At 49.6% G+C, this 14,985-nt stretch overlaps 1 protein-coding gene across 4 annotated transcripts; it reads left to right on the top strand.

The window, feature by feature from the left end:
• The first annotated feature begins 1 nt into the window (after position 1).
• Positions 2 to 14,512, top strand: ABCC10 (ATP binding cassette subfamily C member 10). 4 transcript variants are annotated; one of them, XM_015857797.2, is made up of 22 exons: positions 2 to 270; positions 925 to 1,120; positions 2,016 to 3,384; positions 4,317 to 4,544; positions 4,784 to 4,940; positions 5,515 to 5,654; positions 5,854 to 5,933; positions 6,084 to 6,255; positions 7,187 to 7,285; positions 7,497 to 7,686; positions 8,053 to 8,130; positions 8,499 to 8,690; positions 8,835 to 8,970; positions 9,349 to 9,544; positions 9,618 to 9,961; positions 10,119 to 10,288; positions 10,598 to 10,758; positions 11,159 to 11,412; positions 11,684 to 11,829; positions 12,272 to 12,369; positions 12,563 to 12,675; positions 14,019 to 14,154. In XM_015857797.2, the coding sequence occupies exons 2-22, from the start codon at positions 960 to 962 to the stop codon at positions 14,152 to 14,154; spliced, it is 4,620 nt and encodes a 1,539-aa protein (XP_015713283.1). In that variant the 5' UTR covers positions 2 to 270; positions 925 to 959. The 4 variants fall into 4 exon arrangements, with proteins under 4 accessions (XP_015713283.1, XP_015713286.1, XP_015713285.1 ...); XM_015857799.2 differs by lacking the exon at positions 2 to 270 and adding an exon at positions 296 to 575; XM_032443311.1 differs by lacking the exon at positions 2 to 270 and having other exon boundaries at positions 960 to 1,120; positions 14,019 to 14,512.
• Positions 14,513 to 14,985: the final 473 nt, after the last annotated feature.

Raw genomic sequence — 14,985 nt, 5'->3', positions numbered from 1 at the left:
GACAAGGGGGGTCCCGCACAACATGGCGGCCGGCAGACACTGTTGTTTCACTGGGTGTAATCTCCCGCCTCCTGGACTCGCTGTGTCGTGTCGCTTTACAGTCACGTCCCCCGCACAGAGCGCGCTGCGGGGCGGCTCGGGGGAATGGGGAACCAGCTCCTGCTGTGGGTGCAGCGCGTCCTCCCGGCCGCCAGGGGGCGCGCTGCTGCCGCTAACTGCTATCCTACACGTGGGCAGCGCGGAGCCGGGGCAGGGCCGGGCCTAGCCGAGGTACGGTAGGGGGCAGGGGGCAAAATTGGTCGTGCGGCGGCAGCGCGCAGCTATGCCGACCACTCGGGAGCTGCCTGCCTCTGTTGGGGGAGACCTGTAAGAGCCGGCTGTGTTTGGTGGGATGGTGTAAGGCCCTAAACGTGTGCTTCGGTGTGCAAAGCAGAGCACGGAGCCCCAAATCCTGCCGCTTTCCCAGCCCTCCTGCACGGCCGCCGGCGCAGTGCTGTGAGCCGTGCTGTTACGTGCTGCTTTAAGGAGCACCGCCTCTGCCTGTGCCCCATTGAGGATGTCTAGAATTAAAACTGGTATGTGGTAGTTGAAGCAGCTCGAGGTGTTTTGAGGCAGGATGCAGGCATGGCAACGCTTCCTGATGGTAATGTGGCAGGGTGAGCTGGCCATGCCAGCACTTGGCCTGACAGTGCAGCCAGTACAGCGTTCCCAGAGCAATGAGACTGCGGGGTGGCTGCAGGAGGCAGCTCCAGCTGGAGCTCGCTTGGTTTGCAGAGCAGCTGATAAGGTGCCAGGTGTGCAATAGCCTGGACTGCCTGACCCAGGAAGCTGTTTCTGGTCCTACGTTCATTCCTTATCACAGTCCACCCTGAGCGGGGCTGTGCACGTCCCGTGCCTCATGTCGTTTGCTCTTTTCAACCTCAGGAGCTTCATCTCTCATGTTCAGTTCCCGCTGAAGGATGGAAAAGGTCCTGGCTGGTTTGTGTGGGACCAGCCCAGAAGATCCACTCCCTGTGTGGGTTGGTGGCACAGTTGGCCATTGCTTTAATCAGCTGGTGCTGAATGTGGTTCCTCATGTGATCCTGGCTGCGGTCAGCGCCTGCTTCCTTGGCACTCCAAGGTATGAGGACTCACTTGTCTGGCACTTGGTTGTTAAGCAGGACTGGAGGCGGGATGGAAGGGCTGGAAATTAGTTCTACTGGAATGTACCGTGTATATCATTAGAGAAAGGCATGATGTTGGAATGCCATTACAATTGTCAGCATCTGTCCTAATTCTGAGCACTGTGTTCAGCTCTGACTGCTCCCTTGCAGAAAGGTATCCAGAAGGAGCAGAGTGTATTGGGAATAAAATAACAGAAAATAGTGAAAATAATTTTAATGAATGAGGGTTGTGGAAACTGGAAGTTTTCTTGACAGGAATTTAAATACAAGGTGGTATGGAAGATGTATGTGAGGTAATAAAGAGCTCAGTTAAATAAAAAATAGTTTTCCTGTTTACTGTTGTCTTGAATTAGTGAGTATAACAATGTTCACTGATACTGAAAGGCCCTGAATGATAATGAAATCTTTTGCTGAGCAACAGATTGGACTTTACCTAGACAGCATTATTGAAAGCAGGAGTGAGGAGGTGATCCTTCTCACAAAGGTGAGGGAAATCTCGGTTTAGAAATGTGACACAGAATTTGATCATCTGAAGGTTAAATATACTTCTCTTTTAATCCTCAAGGACTGGAGCCTCACTTGACCACAAAATATCAAGTTTGCAAACAAATTTCTGTAGAGAAAGGGTATTTTCTATAGTATCAGAATCTCTAGTGTTGGTTTTTATTGACCTGATGAAGTATAACAGTGTCTACAGTCTGTTTAAGTTAGATACCTAGGGAACTGAATACAAGGAAGTGAAGTAAGAATGAATGGGTAAAGGAAAGATGAGTGAAGGAAGAAAGGTGAGTGCTGACTGAGACAGGATGGAATATCAACTGTGAAGATTTTATCTGTTCTTTCCTCCTCTAGATCTGGCTCAGCATTGTCTCACAGGCGAGGCTGGAGATGCAGAATTGCCGTATCGTTTGTACTTGCTGGCTTACTCCTCGCTGATATAATCCCAGCTGCCATTTCTCAGCAGGAGCTGGGCCCTGTATACCTGGAAGTGTTATCCAGTGGCATTGCTGCACTGACGTGGCTCACTCATGGCCTTGCTCTCGTCATGCTCAGCAGGTCCATTCACAGCTCCACTAGGGGCCCTGCCGCCCTGGCTCTCCTCACTCTCTTACCGCTGCCTTCCCTCCTCATCACACTGGTGTGGTATTGCCAAAGTGGGACAGCTTGGTCTCCTGCCCGTCCTGCTGCCTCCTCCAGGTTCACCATTCTCTGTCTGCAGCTGGCCTCCTTGCTGACTTATGTGATTAGCTACCTCTTGCCCGCTGCTGATAGGCTTGAATTCCTCTCCATCAACAGCTCCCAGCAGCAGGATCAGCTCATCTCAGAGTCAGAGATCTCAGCGTCAGATCAGCAGGGAGTGGCAGAAGATGGTGAGAGCTGGCTCTCACGCTTCTTTTATGCTTGGATGAACCCTCTTATGAAACGTGGCTATCAGTGGAAGCTGAACCAACCACAAGATGTCTGTCTGCTTCCTCGAAAGCTTCAGGCTGCCAGGGTCTGTGATCAGTTCTATGCCTGCTGGCAGAAGAAAGCAGCTATGCACCAAGTAGAGGAGGAGACGGTGTCTCCTACTAGCCCAATCATTGCTGGAGGTGATGGCAGTAGCGATGTCCTGGACAGGTCACGCCATGCCCAGGAGGCTGTGCGACTCCTCTCAGTGCTTCATGCAGCGTTTGGGCTTCGTTTCTACTCCCTGGGACTTCTCAAGCTGGTTGGTAGCCTGCTCGGTTTCTCAGGCCCTCTGCTTCTCAACCTGCTGGTGAACTTCATGGAGTCACGGCAGGAACCCTTGAGCCACGGGGTGCTCTATGCTCTTGGGCTCTTTGCTGGCTCCTTTGTGGGTGCACTTTTGCGGAACCAGTTCAGCTATGAGGTGCAGAAGGTGATGCTTATGGTGCGAGCTGCCGTCATCTCTGCCATCTACCGCAAAGCTCTACGTGTTGGCAGCACCAGCCTTTCCCGCTTCACTGTGGGTGAAATCGTCAACTTCATGAGCACGGACACCAGTAGATTGGTCAACTTCTGTCTCAGCTTCCACGAGGTGTGGAGCCTGCCCTTCCAGTTTGCCATTACACTCTATCTCCTTTACCAGCAAGTGGGTATAGCCTTTCTGGGAGGCCTGGCCCTGGCACTGCTGCTTGTGCCTATAAACAAGCTCATAGCCAACCGCATCATGATGAGCAACACAGAGATGCTGAAGCACAAGGATGCACGGGTCAAGGTGAGGGGGAACTGGTGGCTCAATGAACTTGTTATTATATTTTTTCCCCATTTGTCCCTGGAACATTGGCTTTTTAGCTGCTTGCAGTGAATTTCAAGTGGCTGTACTGAATAATCACTGTTGGGAAAAGTGCTAGAGGGGTTCAAAAGTGTTTCAGTGTAAAGTACAATCCCCACCCACAAGATAGTGAATCTCCAATGCTTGACATGCCGCCTGGGCAAAATTGAAGTTCACTTGCGAGGGTCATCTTCTTCATGCAGTAGTTACGGCATGGCTCCTGATTGCTTCCTTTAGACGTGCTTCCATCCCATTACTTCAGTAATGCTGTCAATGGCTGAGGTATCTTGCCATCTGGACAAATGCAGTGATTGTGGATGCGGTGGTTTTATTTCAGTCTAGCTTGGCATCCTCAGTCAGCTTTTCCACAGCTGTTTGGAACTACTGAAATATTTATCTTCCTGACAGAAGATGCATCTAGTAGTACAGGATGTGTTGGACCTCCTCCAGCTATTTCAAGATGAGTTTGCTCTCTTGTTGCTTTTCTTTCATGTCAGGCACAGACACATTTCAGCTTGCTCTGTGCATGCTGATGTGAGAGCAGGAGCGAGAGGGGAATGTGTTGCAGGATGCCTGAGCTGCTGGATGTGAGCCTGCTTGGCTTTGGATGCAGGCTAGCTGGGAAGTTGTGTAGTATTTTGCCTTTTCGTGAGCCTTTCAGGCGCAGGTAGCTGAGCAAGCTGGTGGAATGAATGAGAGCAAAGTTCTCAGCAGCTGCCACTTGAGTTTATATTTCTGTTAGCAATAAATGTCTCCTATTATCCGGAGCCTGGCCCTTAAGCAGGAGTCAACTGCAAACCTGAACACAGCCCAGATACCTAACTGGCATTTGGTGTGTTAAGCAGATGCTCCATGCTTTTTCTCTATGCCTGCAGCTAATGACGGAGTTCCTAAATGGGATTCGTGTTATCAAGTTTTATGCCTGGGAGAAGCACTTCAGCACCAGGATAAATAACTGCCGAGCTAAAGAGCTGCAGAAGTTGCGAGCCATCAAATACTTGGATGCTGTGTGCGTTTATCTGTGGGCAGCACTGCCGGTTGTTGTCTCCATTGTCATCTTCATCACCTATGTCCTGATGGGTCACCAACTCACTGCCACAAAGGTGAGTGAAGGAGGAGATCCCAAGTGACAGCACTGCTTTCTGTAGGTAGGAGAGCTCCAAATTTGTCTCTTGCAGAGGACAATCTGCAGTGGGACTGCATCCCTGAGGCATCTTTCCTAGAAAGTGATCTCCCCATGTCTCCCCACAGCCTTTTGGGCTCTCACTCCTGAAGCCATTTGGAGAATACAAGATGCAGGGAGGTATTGCCTTGGTTCATGGTTGTTTCCTTACCCGTGCAGGTGTTCACAGCATTGGCCCTTGTTGGGATGCTCATTCTCCCCCTCAACAGCTTCCCATGGGTGTTGAATGGGACTTTGGAAGCCAAAGTTTCCCTGGATCGGATCCAGCGTTTCCTTGAACTCGTGGACCAGGATTTGGAATCGTATTATGCCCTAGGTAATGGCAAAGGATGCTGGCAGGGTTGGGACCCTGGGCAGGAGACATTTGGAGCAGAGAGCTGAGGTGTGAAAGGCAGTGCTGGAGGGTGGCCATTCATGACTTTACCAAACATAGGCCACTGCTTGTCCTCAAAGAACCCCACTGCTCCCTCCTCCATCCAAAGCTCTTCTGATAATGAAGCCATCAAAAACCCCAGCTTTGCTTTGGCAACAAGGCATGAGTGCCCTCTCCTGCGTCATCACAGCTCCATTTTTCTCCTTCCTTGCCTTATGCTAGCTCCCTGCCATTCTTTCACCTTCAACAATAAAACCAGATTATCCTCACAGTGTCTCACTTAGAGCCAGCAGAGCAGTCTGTGTTTTTTTCTGGGAGTTGGAGAATTGGAAGAAATTAGGTGTAAGTTTAAGGGCAAGTCAGTAGGCGAGTGTCTTATTTTGGGGTTGGGTCCAGGGCATCCTGGCTGTGCTCTGTTTCTGCTTCTTGCATATGGGAACAAAGCTGGTAGTATCCATGATGCCAGATTCTTGTTACCCTGTAGTATTCTCACTGTAGTGCTGCTTCTTCCTTGCAGGTAATCCTTCAGGTACGGCTTCTGCTATAGATATAAGAGGTGCAGATTTTTCATGGGTGCCAGTCAAAGAAGAAAGCACCAGCCAGCCCTCATCCACTGGCAGTCTGCAACTGCACATTGAGAACCTCTCAGTAAGAAAGGTGAGCAGGAATGCAGGAGGAGACAGAAAGATGGCACCAGGGTGGCACATTTTCCTTGTTTTACAAGCCATATGTGAAGATTTTCTCTTGTCCCAGTGGTACAGTACACATATAATGTCTTTCAGAGCTGAGATGGACTGGAGGAAGTCCATGCTGTGTATTAGCATATCATGTTGGTCCTTTTCATTTCCCTTTACAGGGAATGCTCCTGGGAGTTGTCGGAAAGGTTGGCTCTGGCAAGAGCTCTCTGCTTGCTGCTATCACTGGAGAACTCATTAAGTAAGTAATATAAAGACTTCTCCTTACCTGGTTCTTCCACTAAATGGCAGGCAGGGACCATTGAATTACATTACCCTTATTTACTGGTCATTCTGATCTACCAACAGTTTACCTTTAACATCATTCTGCTTACGCCTGGTGTGCTTGCAGACAAGGTGGACAAGTATATATTTGTGACCTGGAGCAAGGATTTGGTCTGGCCACACAGGAGCCTTGGATCCAATTTACCACTGTCCGTGAGAACATCCTTTTTGGGCGACAATATGATGCCAGGCTGTATGAAGAGGTGGTGGAGGCCTGTGCCCTCTCTGAGGACCTGAATGTGAGTGCCTGAGCTGTAAAACCTCTTGGGCTTCCTCAGCCATACATTCTGCCTGATATTCACTGTGAGGAGTTCTCATTCTTTCAGGCTTTAACCTGCTTTTCCAGTGTCACAGTCACACAGCTTTGCTATGATTAACAGTCCCAGACTATACCCAGCTCCAGTTTTCTTTAAGGTGCAAGATCGCTCTGTTAGCACTTTGGTTTCCTCGGTGCTAAGCTAAAAGCTCTTGATTCTGATGAAAGATATTCCATCAGAGCATTGACTGCTAGGTTTTTCAACCAGATCTATCAGCAGCTGATGCTTTTCTGGATCAGAGGGGCTGATTTTGTGGTCCTTCCATCAGTAATGCATGTATTGCACATTTGAAGCTTGTGGCTATGTTAGCCAATGAACTTGCTGTTAGACCTGGTGAGAAGCTAGCCTCCTCCTCTGAGTGTATAACCTAGTCCGTGAGTTTCTGAAGTGCCAAGTACTAGGAGCTCCTAATTTGCTTCAGCAGATCTGCGAGTACTATGCAAGTGCGAAGTACTTACTTGAGAAGTGGTAGCATATGCCTATGGGAAGCATTTCTGTTTGCTGAAATTCAGTGTTTTTTACTGCTGAGCTGGGAATGGGCCCTTGCATTATTTTGTTGTAGGCACAGCTACTGCTTTTCCAAATAAACCCTGGGCACAGTTCTGGAATTGTCTCAGACTAAAGTTGCTCAGTGGCCACCTATTCTGGAATATGAGAGAGTTCAGTGGCATAAATATTGCCAAGCTTGCATGTTGTCTGCAGAACCATTGTATGTACTGTTGCATTGTTTCATTTTTTGTAAGTTATCACCCAGTGAGTTACTGACAGAGTCAGGAGAGGGGTCTCAGTGTTCTCATTTTAGTCCGCAGTGGATTCCTATACCTTTTAAATAGATTTTTCTTGTATGTTTCAGATTTTACCTGCAGGTGACCAGACAGAGGTGGGTGAAAATGGTGTGACACTCAGCGGGGGTCAGAAGGCTCGAATAGCCCTTGCCAGGGCTGTTTATCAGGTAAATAGCAAAGCAGTTCTGCTGTGCCTTGTGCCAAGTTGATTGTAAAGTTGGAAGCATGCAGTTGTACAGTGTGCTCTGGCTGCGTGCCTTGAACCACTTCATGCTGGCCAAAAGCTGCTGGCAGTGTGCCACGCTGAGGCACTTCTCTCCAGTATTGCCTGTTCGGGCAGGGCCAGGAGCTTGTCCTTGTCTTTTGTCTTTTTCTCAGGAAAAAGAGCTTTACCTCCTTGATGATCCCTTGGCTGCAGTCGATGCAGATGTAGCCAGTCATCTGATGCAGAAGTGCATTCTTGGAGTTCTCCAACACAAGACCAGAATCCTTTGCACCCATAGGACAGAATTTTTGGAAAGGGCCGATGCTTTGTTGTTGATGGACAATGGCAGGATAATCAAGACAGGTACAGTGGCTGTCTTCACAGGCGTCCATTTGTGCCACTTTGGAGTGGCTTGAGCAAAGATGGCCATTAGGGAATAGGAGTAACTGGTGGAGAGCCCAGGGAAGGATAAAGAGTTTGAGGATGCTGCAGGTGGGAAAAGAAGACTGTGTGGAAGGGAGCATACACATTCACAGATATGGACATAGAAAGCTGATAACACAAAAGGCCATGGCAGGGATAGATGGAGAAGAACTTTAAAGAAAACAGTTGCTGTGGGAGAAAATAGAGAATGTCATGAGATCAAACCTGGGCCATTTCATAGCAATAATCAGAAAGAATCATCGATTTATCTCAGGCTCTGAAGCATGTGCATGTCTTTCCTTGCAGGCCCACCAGCTGATATCCTGCCTCTCGTGGAATCTGTCCCCAAATTCAAGGATATGAAGAAGAGGCGGAATGATAAAGGTCTGCACCTGGCAATTTTGGGGGTGGCTGGGACAATACAAGTCATCTGAGCACCCAGACAGAACCAATACACTGTGGCTTTTGGCCTTGAAGCAGAGCTCTCACTGCCTATGGCATAGCTGATCTGTGGGTATTGTGTTCAAAGGGGAAGAGAAGACCATCAGCTATTGGTCTGGAACAGTGTTTGTATCTGCTTTTCCATTTGTAGTTCAAATCTGAGTGTGAGCCTGCTAGCATTGGTGCACCTATCACAAAAGGGCAGAGAGGAGGGAATAAGTCTTCTTCTTAGCCTTGACTTGCCCTGTTGGCATCAAGGAGCAGCTGCACCAGCGTGACAGTGACTTTTGTGTTTGCTTCTGTCCCAACAGACTCTGATGAGCAGGGCCAGGAAGAAGCTATAGAGACAGAGGCAGAAGAATCATTGCAGGACAAATGTCTCCTCCACAAGGAGGAGGAGAAGAAAGAAGGGGCTCTGGATTTTCAGGTGTACAAGGCATATTGGTTGGCAATGGGCAGCTGCTTAGCATTATCTATTCTCCTCTCACTGCTCCTGATGCAAGGTGAGGCAATGACCCAAGAGCGCATCTCTCTTTAAATGTTCCTGTCTTCTTTGTTCCTGGCTTTGTGGAGTCCAGGGAAAGAAAACAGAGGTTTTCTGCTTTGCTAACTTGAAGATTGAATCCTTTGTCTGTCTCTCTCCGTAGCATCCAGAAATATCTCGGATTGGTGGCTCTCACACTGGATCTCCAGCATATCCCAAACAGCAAATACATCTGTGATGGTCTTTTCAGCTTCCCTGCCTTCCACAAAACTGCTTCTCTTCTCCGTTGTTGGGCTTGTGTAAGTGAATGCTGGGCAGGGGATGCCGAAGGAAGCACACTCATTTACTCATTTTGCCCTTGTGCATTTCCTGTGAGTACCCTTCTTAAGACCACCCCATTGCAGGCAGGGGATCTGTAAGACTGCTTTGAGAAAGAAATAATTGAAATCTCTGGCCAGACAGGGAACTTATGAAGTGCCTGTAGAGCCCATAACCAGAGGCTGATGGAAGGCCTATGGCTGCATGGTAATCAGTATTTTTCTCAGCAGGGCAAGAGGAGCATCAGGCTCAAGTATCCTGATTTCCCCTCTAGTCTGCTTTTGGGTTCTGATGCCCTGAGTGTAACTTTACTGCCACAGGGACCTTGGCAGATTCATAATCCTCCTTCTCTGTTCTAGCTCCCCGATTCAAGCTCTGGACACAGCCCCAGTCCCTTCCAATGCTTCGCTGGATGTGAATTTCTACCTGACAGTTTATGGGGGCATCGCAGGGGCCAACTCTCTCTTCACCATTTTTCGGGCCTTCCTCTTTGCTTATGGCACTATCCGTGCTGCCGTTGTCATTCACAAGCGACTGCTCCAGAGAGTTATAAAGGTAATGGTCAGAAAATTCAGGACAGGACAGAGTTCCTGCAAGTCATTCTGCTTTCTTGATCCTCTGTTTCCAGGCCACAGTCACCTTCTTTGATACGACACCAACAGGCCGGATCCTGAACCGCTTCTCCTCAGACCTATACTGCGTGGATGACAGCTTGCCATTTATCCTTAACATTTTCTTGGCCAACATGTATGGGCTTTTGGGCATGCTGGTGATAATCACCTATGGTCTCCCTTGGATTGGCCTGGTCTTACTCCCTCTGGCTGCTCTCTACTTCTCCATCCAACGCTATTACCGGCGCACATCCCGGGAACTCAAGCGCCTTTGCAGTGTCACCCTGTCTCCCATTTACACTCATTTCTCAGAGACTCTCTCAGGACTGAGCAGCATCAGAGCCATGCGGGCAACACAGAGGTGAGTGGAAGGAAAGAGCATCTAGAGGGGCAAAGTTTTGGTTTTATAGATCATGGAGCTAGTTACATGGTGGCAGGAATGCCTGTGATCTTGGGCAGTAGCAATGAGGGCTGATTGGTGCACAGCCTGGTATGAACTTCTGTTGTTCTTCCATCAGGTTTGAGTTGGAGAATGAGCTGCGCCTAGAAAAGAATCAGCGTTGCCTCTTTGCCAGCAACACAGCGATGCAGTGGCTGGACATTCGCTTGCAAATGATTGGGGTTGCTGTGATTACAGCTATCGCAGGAATTGCCATCATCCAGCACCAGAAGCAGCTAGGAAATCCAGGTAGACTGCTGGGATTTTTCTTTGCCCACCCTTAGACTGTGGCCCAGGGGTTCTTCTCAGCCCAGAGTCGCATGTCTCTGTATACCAGAGTAAGATCCAGAGTTCCTGTTTCTTGTCACTGTGCACGTTGCCCACAGTGTGATGCTTTGGCTCCTGTTGCTGATTTTTATATGTCCTCATCCAACAGTGAGATCCCAGACTCCAGAGTGCTGACTTCTCTCTTGTTTTGTGTTATTTTTTCTTTGTCTTAACAAGATCCCAGCTCCTTCCCTGCCATGAACATTCTTGCTTGTGCTTTTGTCCTTTCAGGACTTGTGGGCCTGGCGCTCTCGTATGCCCTGTCTGTCACAAACCTGCTCTCAGGCCTCATTTCCAGCTTCACTACAACAGAAACCATGATGGTGAGTGTAGAGCGGACAGAAGAATATACCACAGACATCCCCGTGGAGCCCCAGGATAAACTGGTCCAGGTAAAATCTGGTTTCAGGAATTGGCCTGTCTTCTGGCCCTGTGCCTTGTGGTTTCTTCACGGGGGAGATCGAAAGGTTCCACTGAGTGTCTGGAAAGCACTCATCCAAAGAATCTGTTTCAAACATTCATCCTTTATCGGTGCACTTCTGGGGGGATAAACCTTAGGCAGGAGTTGTTGAAGGCTAGAGTGATGGAAAAGGGTGGAAAAGCAGAAGGGGGTATTAGGGCTGAGCTGTGAGTGGGGAAAAAAATTGTAGGAGACAGATCTGAGCTGTACCTTGAGTCTGTTCAAAAGCCAAGCAGTCATCCAAAGTGATGTGCGAGGCTTGGCCTGTGTGGAAATGGGGCTGAAGATGACATTCACATTCATCCTCTGTCTTTCTCTGGTACCTCTCTTAGGTTGCTGCTGACTGGCCTAGCCAAGGGCTTGTGGAGTTCCAGCAGGTGATCCTGGCCTACCGAGCAGGCCTTCCCAATGCACTCGATGGAGTGAGCTTCACCGTGTACCCTGGAGAGAAGGTGGGGATTGTGGGTCGCACAGGATCTGGAAAATCCACCCTTTTCTTGGCACTGTTCCGCATGCTGGAGCTGAAAGCAGGCCGTATTCTCCTGGATGGTGTTGACAGCCGGCTGGTGGGCTTGGAGGAACTGAGGTACAGAGGGCTGAGCAGAGCAGGGGGCAGCCCATCGGGGTGGGGTGGTCTGGAAGCTGAGAGGTACTGCTGGTTGGATGCCGAAAGGAAGAGTCAGGAGGAAAGGGCTTCCTCTCTGAGCTAAGGAAACCAAGTTGAATATGTGGCCCAAGCCCTATCTCTGTGCCTTTAAGACATGCAGACAAGGCATGCTGGGTGAAAAAGGATAAAATAGGCCATTGCTTTTCTGCAGAACTCACCCTACGTGCCTTCAGCTATCCTTTGCTTGCAGATCTAGACTGGCCATCATCCCCCAGGATCCATTTCTATTCAGTGGCTCAATCCGAGAGAACTTGGACCCACAGGGAAAACGGACAGATGCGGAGCTCCATGAGGTGCTGGAGCAGTGCCACCTGCGGGATGCTGTTACCCAGATGGGTGAGTCTGGAGTCAGTGTGGAGAGCTTGGTGGGCCCTGATACTGGGAGAGGAGAGAAAGCTTCCAGTTAAGAAGCTGAGGAAAAGGGAACAGGTTGTTGTGCTACAGAATTGGTTAGATGAGGCACCACTAGCACCAGTTGGAAAAAGGCCAGTGAGACCACAGTGACATTCCCAGATATTTAATAAGAGTCTGTCAGGTGATGGATTGGGTGGCAGTGGATGCTCAGGCAGAGCCTCAGAGAGATGCCACAGCCCTGGTTCTAGCAGCACACTTTGTGTCTGTCAGATATTGCTGGCATCCAAGCAGAAGAGCTTTGATTGCAAAGACTTGGGACTGAGCAGGATTGGAATTTTGAGTGCTGCTGGGGAAAAAAAAAACAGACCTGGGGAGTTGTCTACACAGGGTGTGATGTGGTAACTGCTCAGCTTGACCTCTGCAGGTGGATTGGACAGTGAGCTGGGAGAGAGAGGAAAGAATTTGTCTTTGGGTCAGAGGCAGCTGGTGTGTCTGGCAAGAGCGCTCCTGACACAGGCCAAGGTGAGTGCCTGCCTCCATCAAAGAAAGGAGTGTGTTGCTGATGGCTGTGTTGGCACAACAGGGCAGCGTACTCCAGGAGTGGGGTGTGGTGGTGATGGATGACCTGTGCTACCTTGTCACACTGTCCCTTGATGTAGATTGGGGGTCTCCCCAGTGATGCTTGGGTGTCCCCTTCACTCTCTGCCCCTGGCAGGTGCTGTGCATTGATGAGGCCACAGCCAGTGTGGATCAGAAGACAGACCAGCTGCTGCAGCAAACCATCCGCCAGCGCTTTGCTGACAAAACTGTTTTGACAATTGCTCACAGGTACGGAGAAACCATTGTTCCACGTGTAAATTCATTTTGACACTGTGTTATGCCCTCAGAGGGAGCAGTGGCTGTGCCTGCCATGCCTGAAGCTTGAGCAGAGCATGGCGGTTAAAGTGTTGTACCTAGAAACTGGGCGACAGTAGAGGGGAAATACTGTAGAGCTGATGGTTCTCCTGCTGGGACCAGAGGGTGTGAACTAGAATGCGGTTCTGCCTAGTGGGGGAAGGAGCAGTGAAGAAGCATCCTACAGAAGGCAGCAGTTGGACATAGGAGTGAAGCAGTTGGCTCTGGCTCAGTAGAGGGCACTGCAGGACAACTGAAGGTGAAGGGCTGCAGACAGCTGCTGGCCAGCGGAGGCAGAGCACTTCATAATACTCTTTTCTAGACCCGGGGTATTGGATCCAGCCTGCATCCAATGCTGACAGGCTAGACATTTCCCAGACAGTATGCAGCAGCAGTGCTTGCTCCAAAGCCAAGAAGTGTAAGAGTTGAAGCAGAGTATGGGCAGTGATAGAGAAGTGTAAGACACAGATGCTGTGGATACTGAGAAGGGATGGGTCGGCTGTGGTCTCTGCCCTGAATGCTCCCACTGTTGCCAAGTGGAAGACAACCTGGAGGAAGGTCATGCAATGGTATGTAGGGTGTTTTAAAGGTAACTGCTTCCCAGCACCATATTTACTGCAGAAATAATAATCAGACAAGCGGGTGACAGGAGATGTTGTCAAGTGGGAGTGGTGGATAACAGACAGGGTGGGCCAGGCCTTGCAAGGGAATCGAGTGGGTCTTGTGAAGTGGATTAGATGGGGAAGACGGGAAATGGGAACGTGATTCCAACACTAGGGAGATTATGCAGAGCTAGAGTAGGAAGGTAAGCACACTGTGGGCTGAGGTGTGTGTTTGGGGTGCAGTCGAGCTTTCTTTGATGAAAGAGCAATTACTGAGGAGAACCAGCAGAGGAGGGAGTGACAGGTGATAAAGCAGCAAGACTGGGTTGGAAGTGGCCCCAGCCTCTTTTCCACTAGAATTAAGAGGGGAGGTGATGAAGGAATTTTGTACCTGCAGTTGTTCCACACCATTCAGTTTTGAGTGAGCCATTAATTGCATGGGCAAACAGAAGCAACTCAGTAACTCTGCTGTGAGGATAGAAACATCTCGTATTTTAATGGTGGACAGGGGCTGCCTGGAGAACTGGGCTGTAGCATGTCCCTGAGTGCATAAGGAGAGCCTCTGTGAATCTTGGTGCTGGCATGTCTTGGGCCAGCCCTTGACAGCAGGTGAAGCATTGTATGGAGATCCTCCTCAGCTCCACTAATGTGTGTCCTGGTGTCTGCTGTCCACAGGCTGAACACCATCTTGGACTCGGACCGTGTGCTAGTGATGCAGGCTGGAAGGGTGGTGGAGCTGGACTCACCTGCCTGCCTAAGCAAAAAGGACGGCTCCTTGTTTCAGCGCCTGCTGCACAGCGGGCAGCAGTAACCTTCAGGGGCTGAGGTCAGGCAGCCCTTCTGCATCCGTGTCTGCTTTTCCTCTTGCCTCAGCTGCCAGCCCCATCCCTGCAGGGCCAGGAGCTGCTGAGGTGAGAGGAGGGGTCATTGCTTTCTGCTGATAGTGACTGTATGTCTCAGGGATGGAAGCATGGCACTGTAGCCTTTCCTTAAGCAAGGAAAATGTGAACTGGTGCTTAGGGCCATGCGAGCCTGGCCCTAAGCAGGGCCCCAAAGCTTCCCTTTGTGATTACAGAGGGCTTTTCTGCTCACTGAAGAATCAGTGACTCCTAATCTGAGATTCAGTCTCAAGTATGCCATTTAAAATAAAATGGGAACATTCTTGTGAAGTTGTGTTATTTGGGTTTCTTTTCCCTTCTTTTCTCAGTCTTGCCTGTGAGCTGCAGGAGTGGTGCTTTCTGCGCTAAGATAACCATTCCTTCTTCCTAGAACCTCCCGGGAATGTTGGCCTCTGCAAATACCCCAGAAGTTTGCACCCAGGGTTCTTACTGCTTTTTTTCTGGCCTCTGAAAGGCCAGAATGCAGTGACATTAAAGGCACTTAAAGCTAAGTTTATTCCAAGACCATTTTTACTTGGGGAACTCCCTTTGACTCCTCACCTGCTCCCACCTGCACAAATACATGGCTTCTTCCAGTTGGAGAGTCAACTTGCTCTTCCCATCAGTGCCTTTTGACTCAGTCTTAGCTTTTCCTTGCTCTCCAGCACTCTTGAGGCAGCACCTTGCAGATATTACTCTGTCCTGAGGCAGGTCCCTACCCACTGTCTCTCTTTGCTCAGTGACGGGTAAGGCTGGCCTCAAAC

Source organism: Coturnix japonica, chromosome 3 (genome assembly GCF_001577835.2).
Source record: "Coturnix japonica isolate 7356 chromosome 3, Coturnix japonica 2.1, whole genome shotgun sequence".
In the NCBI taxonomy this organism is placed as follows: Eukaryota; Metazoa; Chordata; class Aves; order Galliformes; family Phasianidae; genus Coturnix; species Coturnix japonica.
The sequence above is the reverse complement of the archived record's forward strand: the minus strand, read 5'-3'. Positions and strand labels throughout refer to the sequence as shown.

Excerpts from the sequence above, each read along its gene's own strand:
- ABCC10 (XM_032443311.1), top strand. The coding sequence starts at position 960 with ATGGAAAAGGTCCTGGCTGGTTTGTGTGGGACCAGCCCAGAAGATCCA. Across the intron at positions 5,655-5,853 it reads AGAACCTCTCAGTAAGAAAG|GGAATGCTCCTGGGAGTTGT; the intron begins GTGAGCAGGAAT and ends TTCCCTTTACAG. Across the intron at positions 10,289-10,597 it reads GAAGCAGCTAGGAAATCCAG|GACTTGTGGGCCTGGCGCTC; the intron begins GTAGACTGCTGG and ends TTGTCCTTTCAG.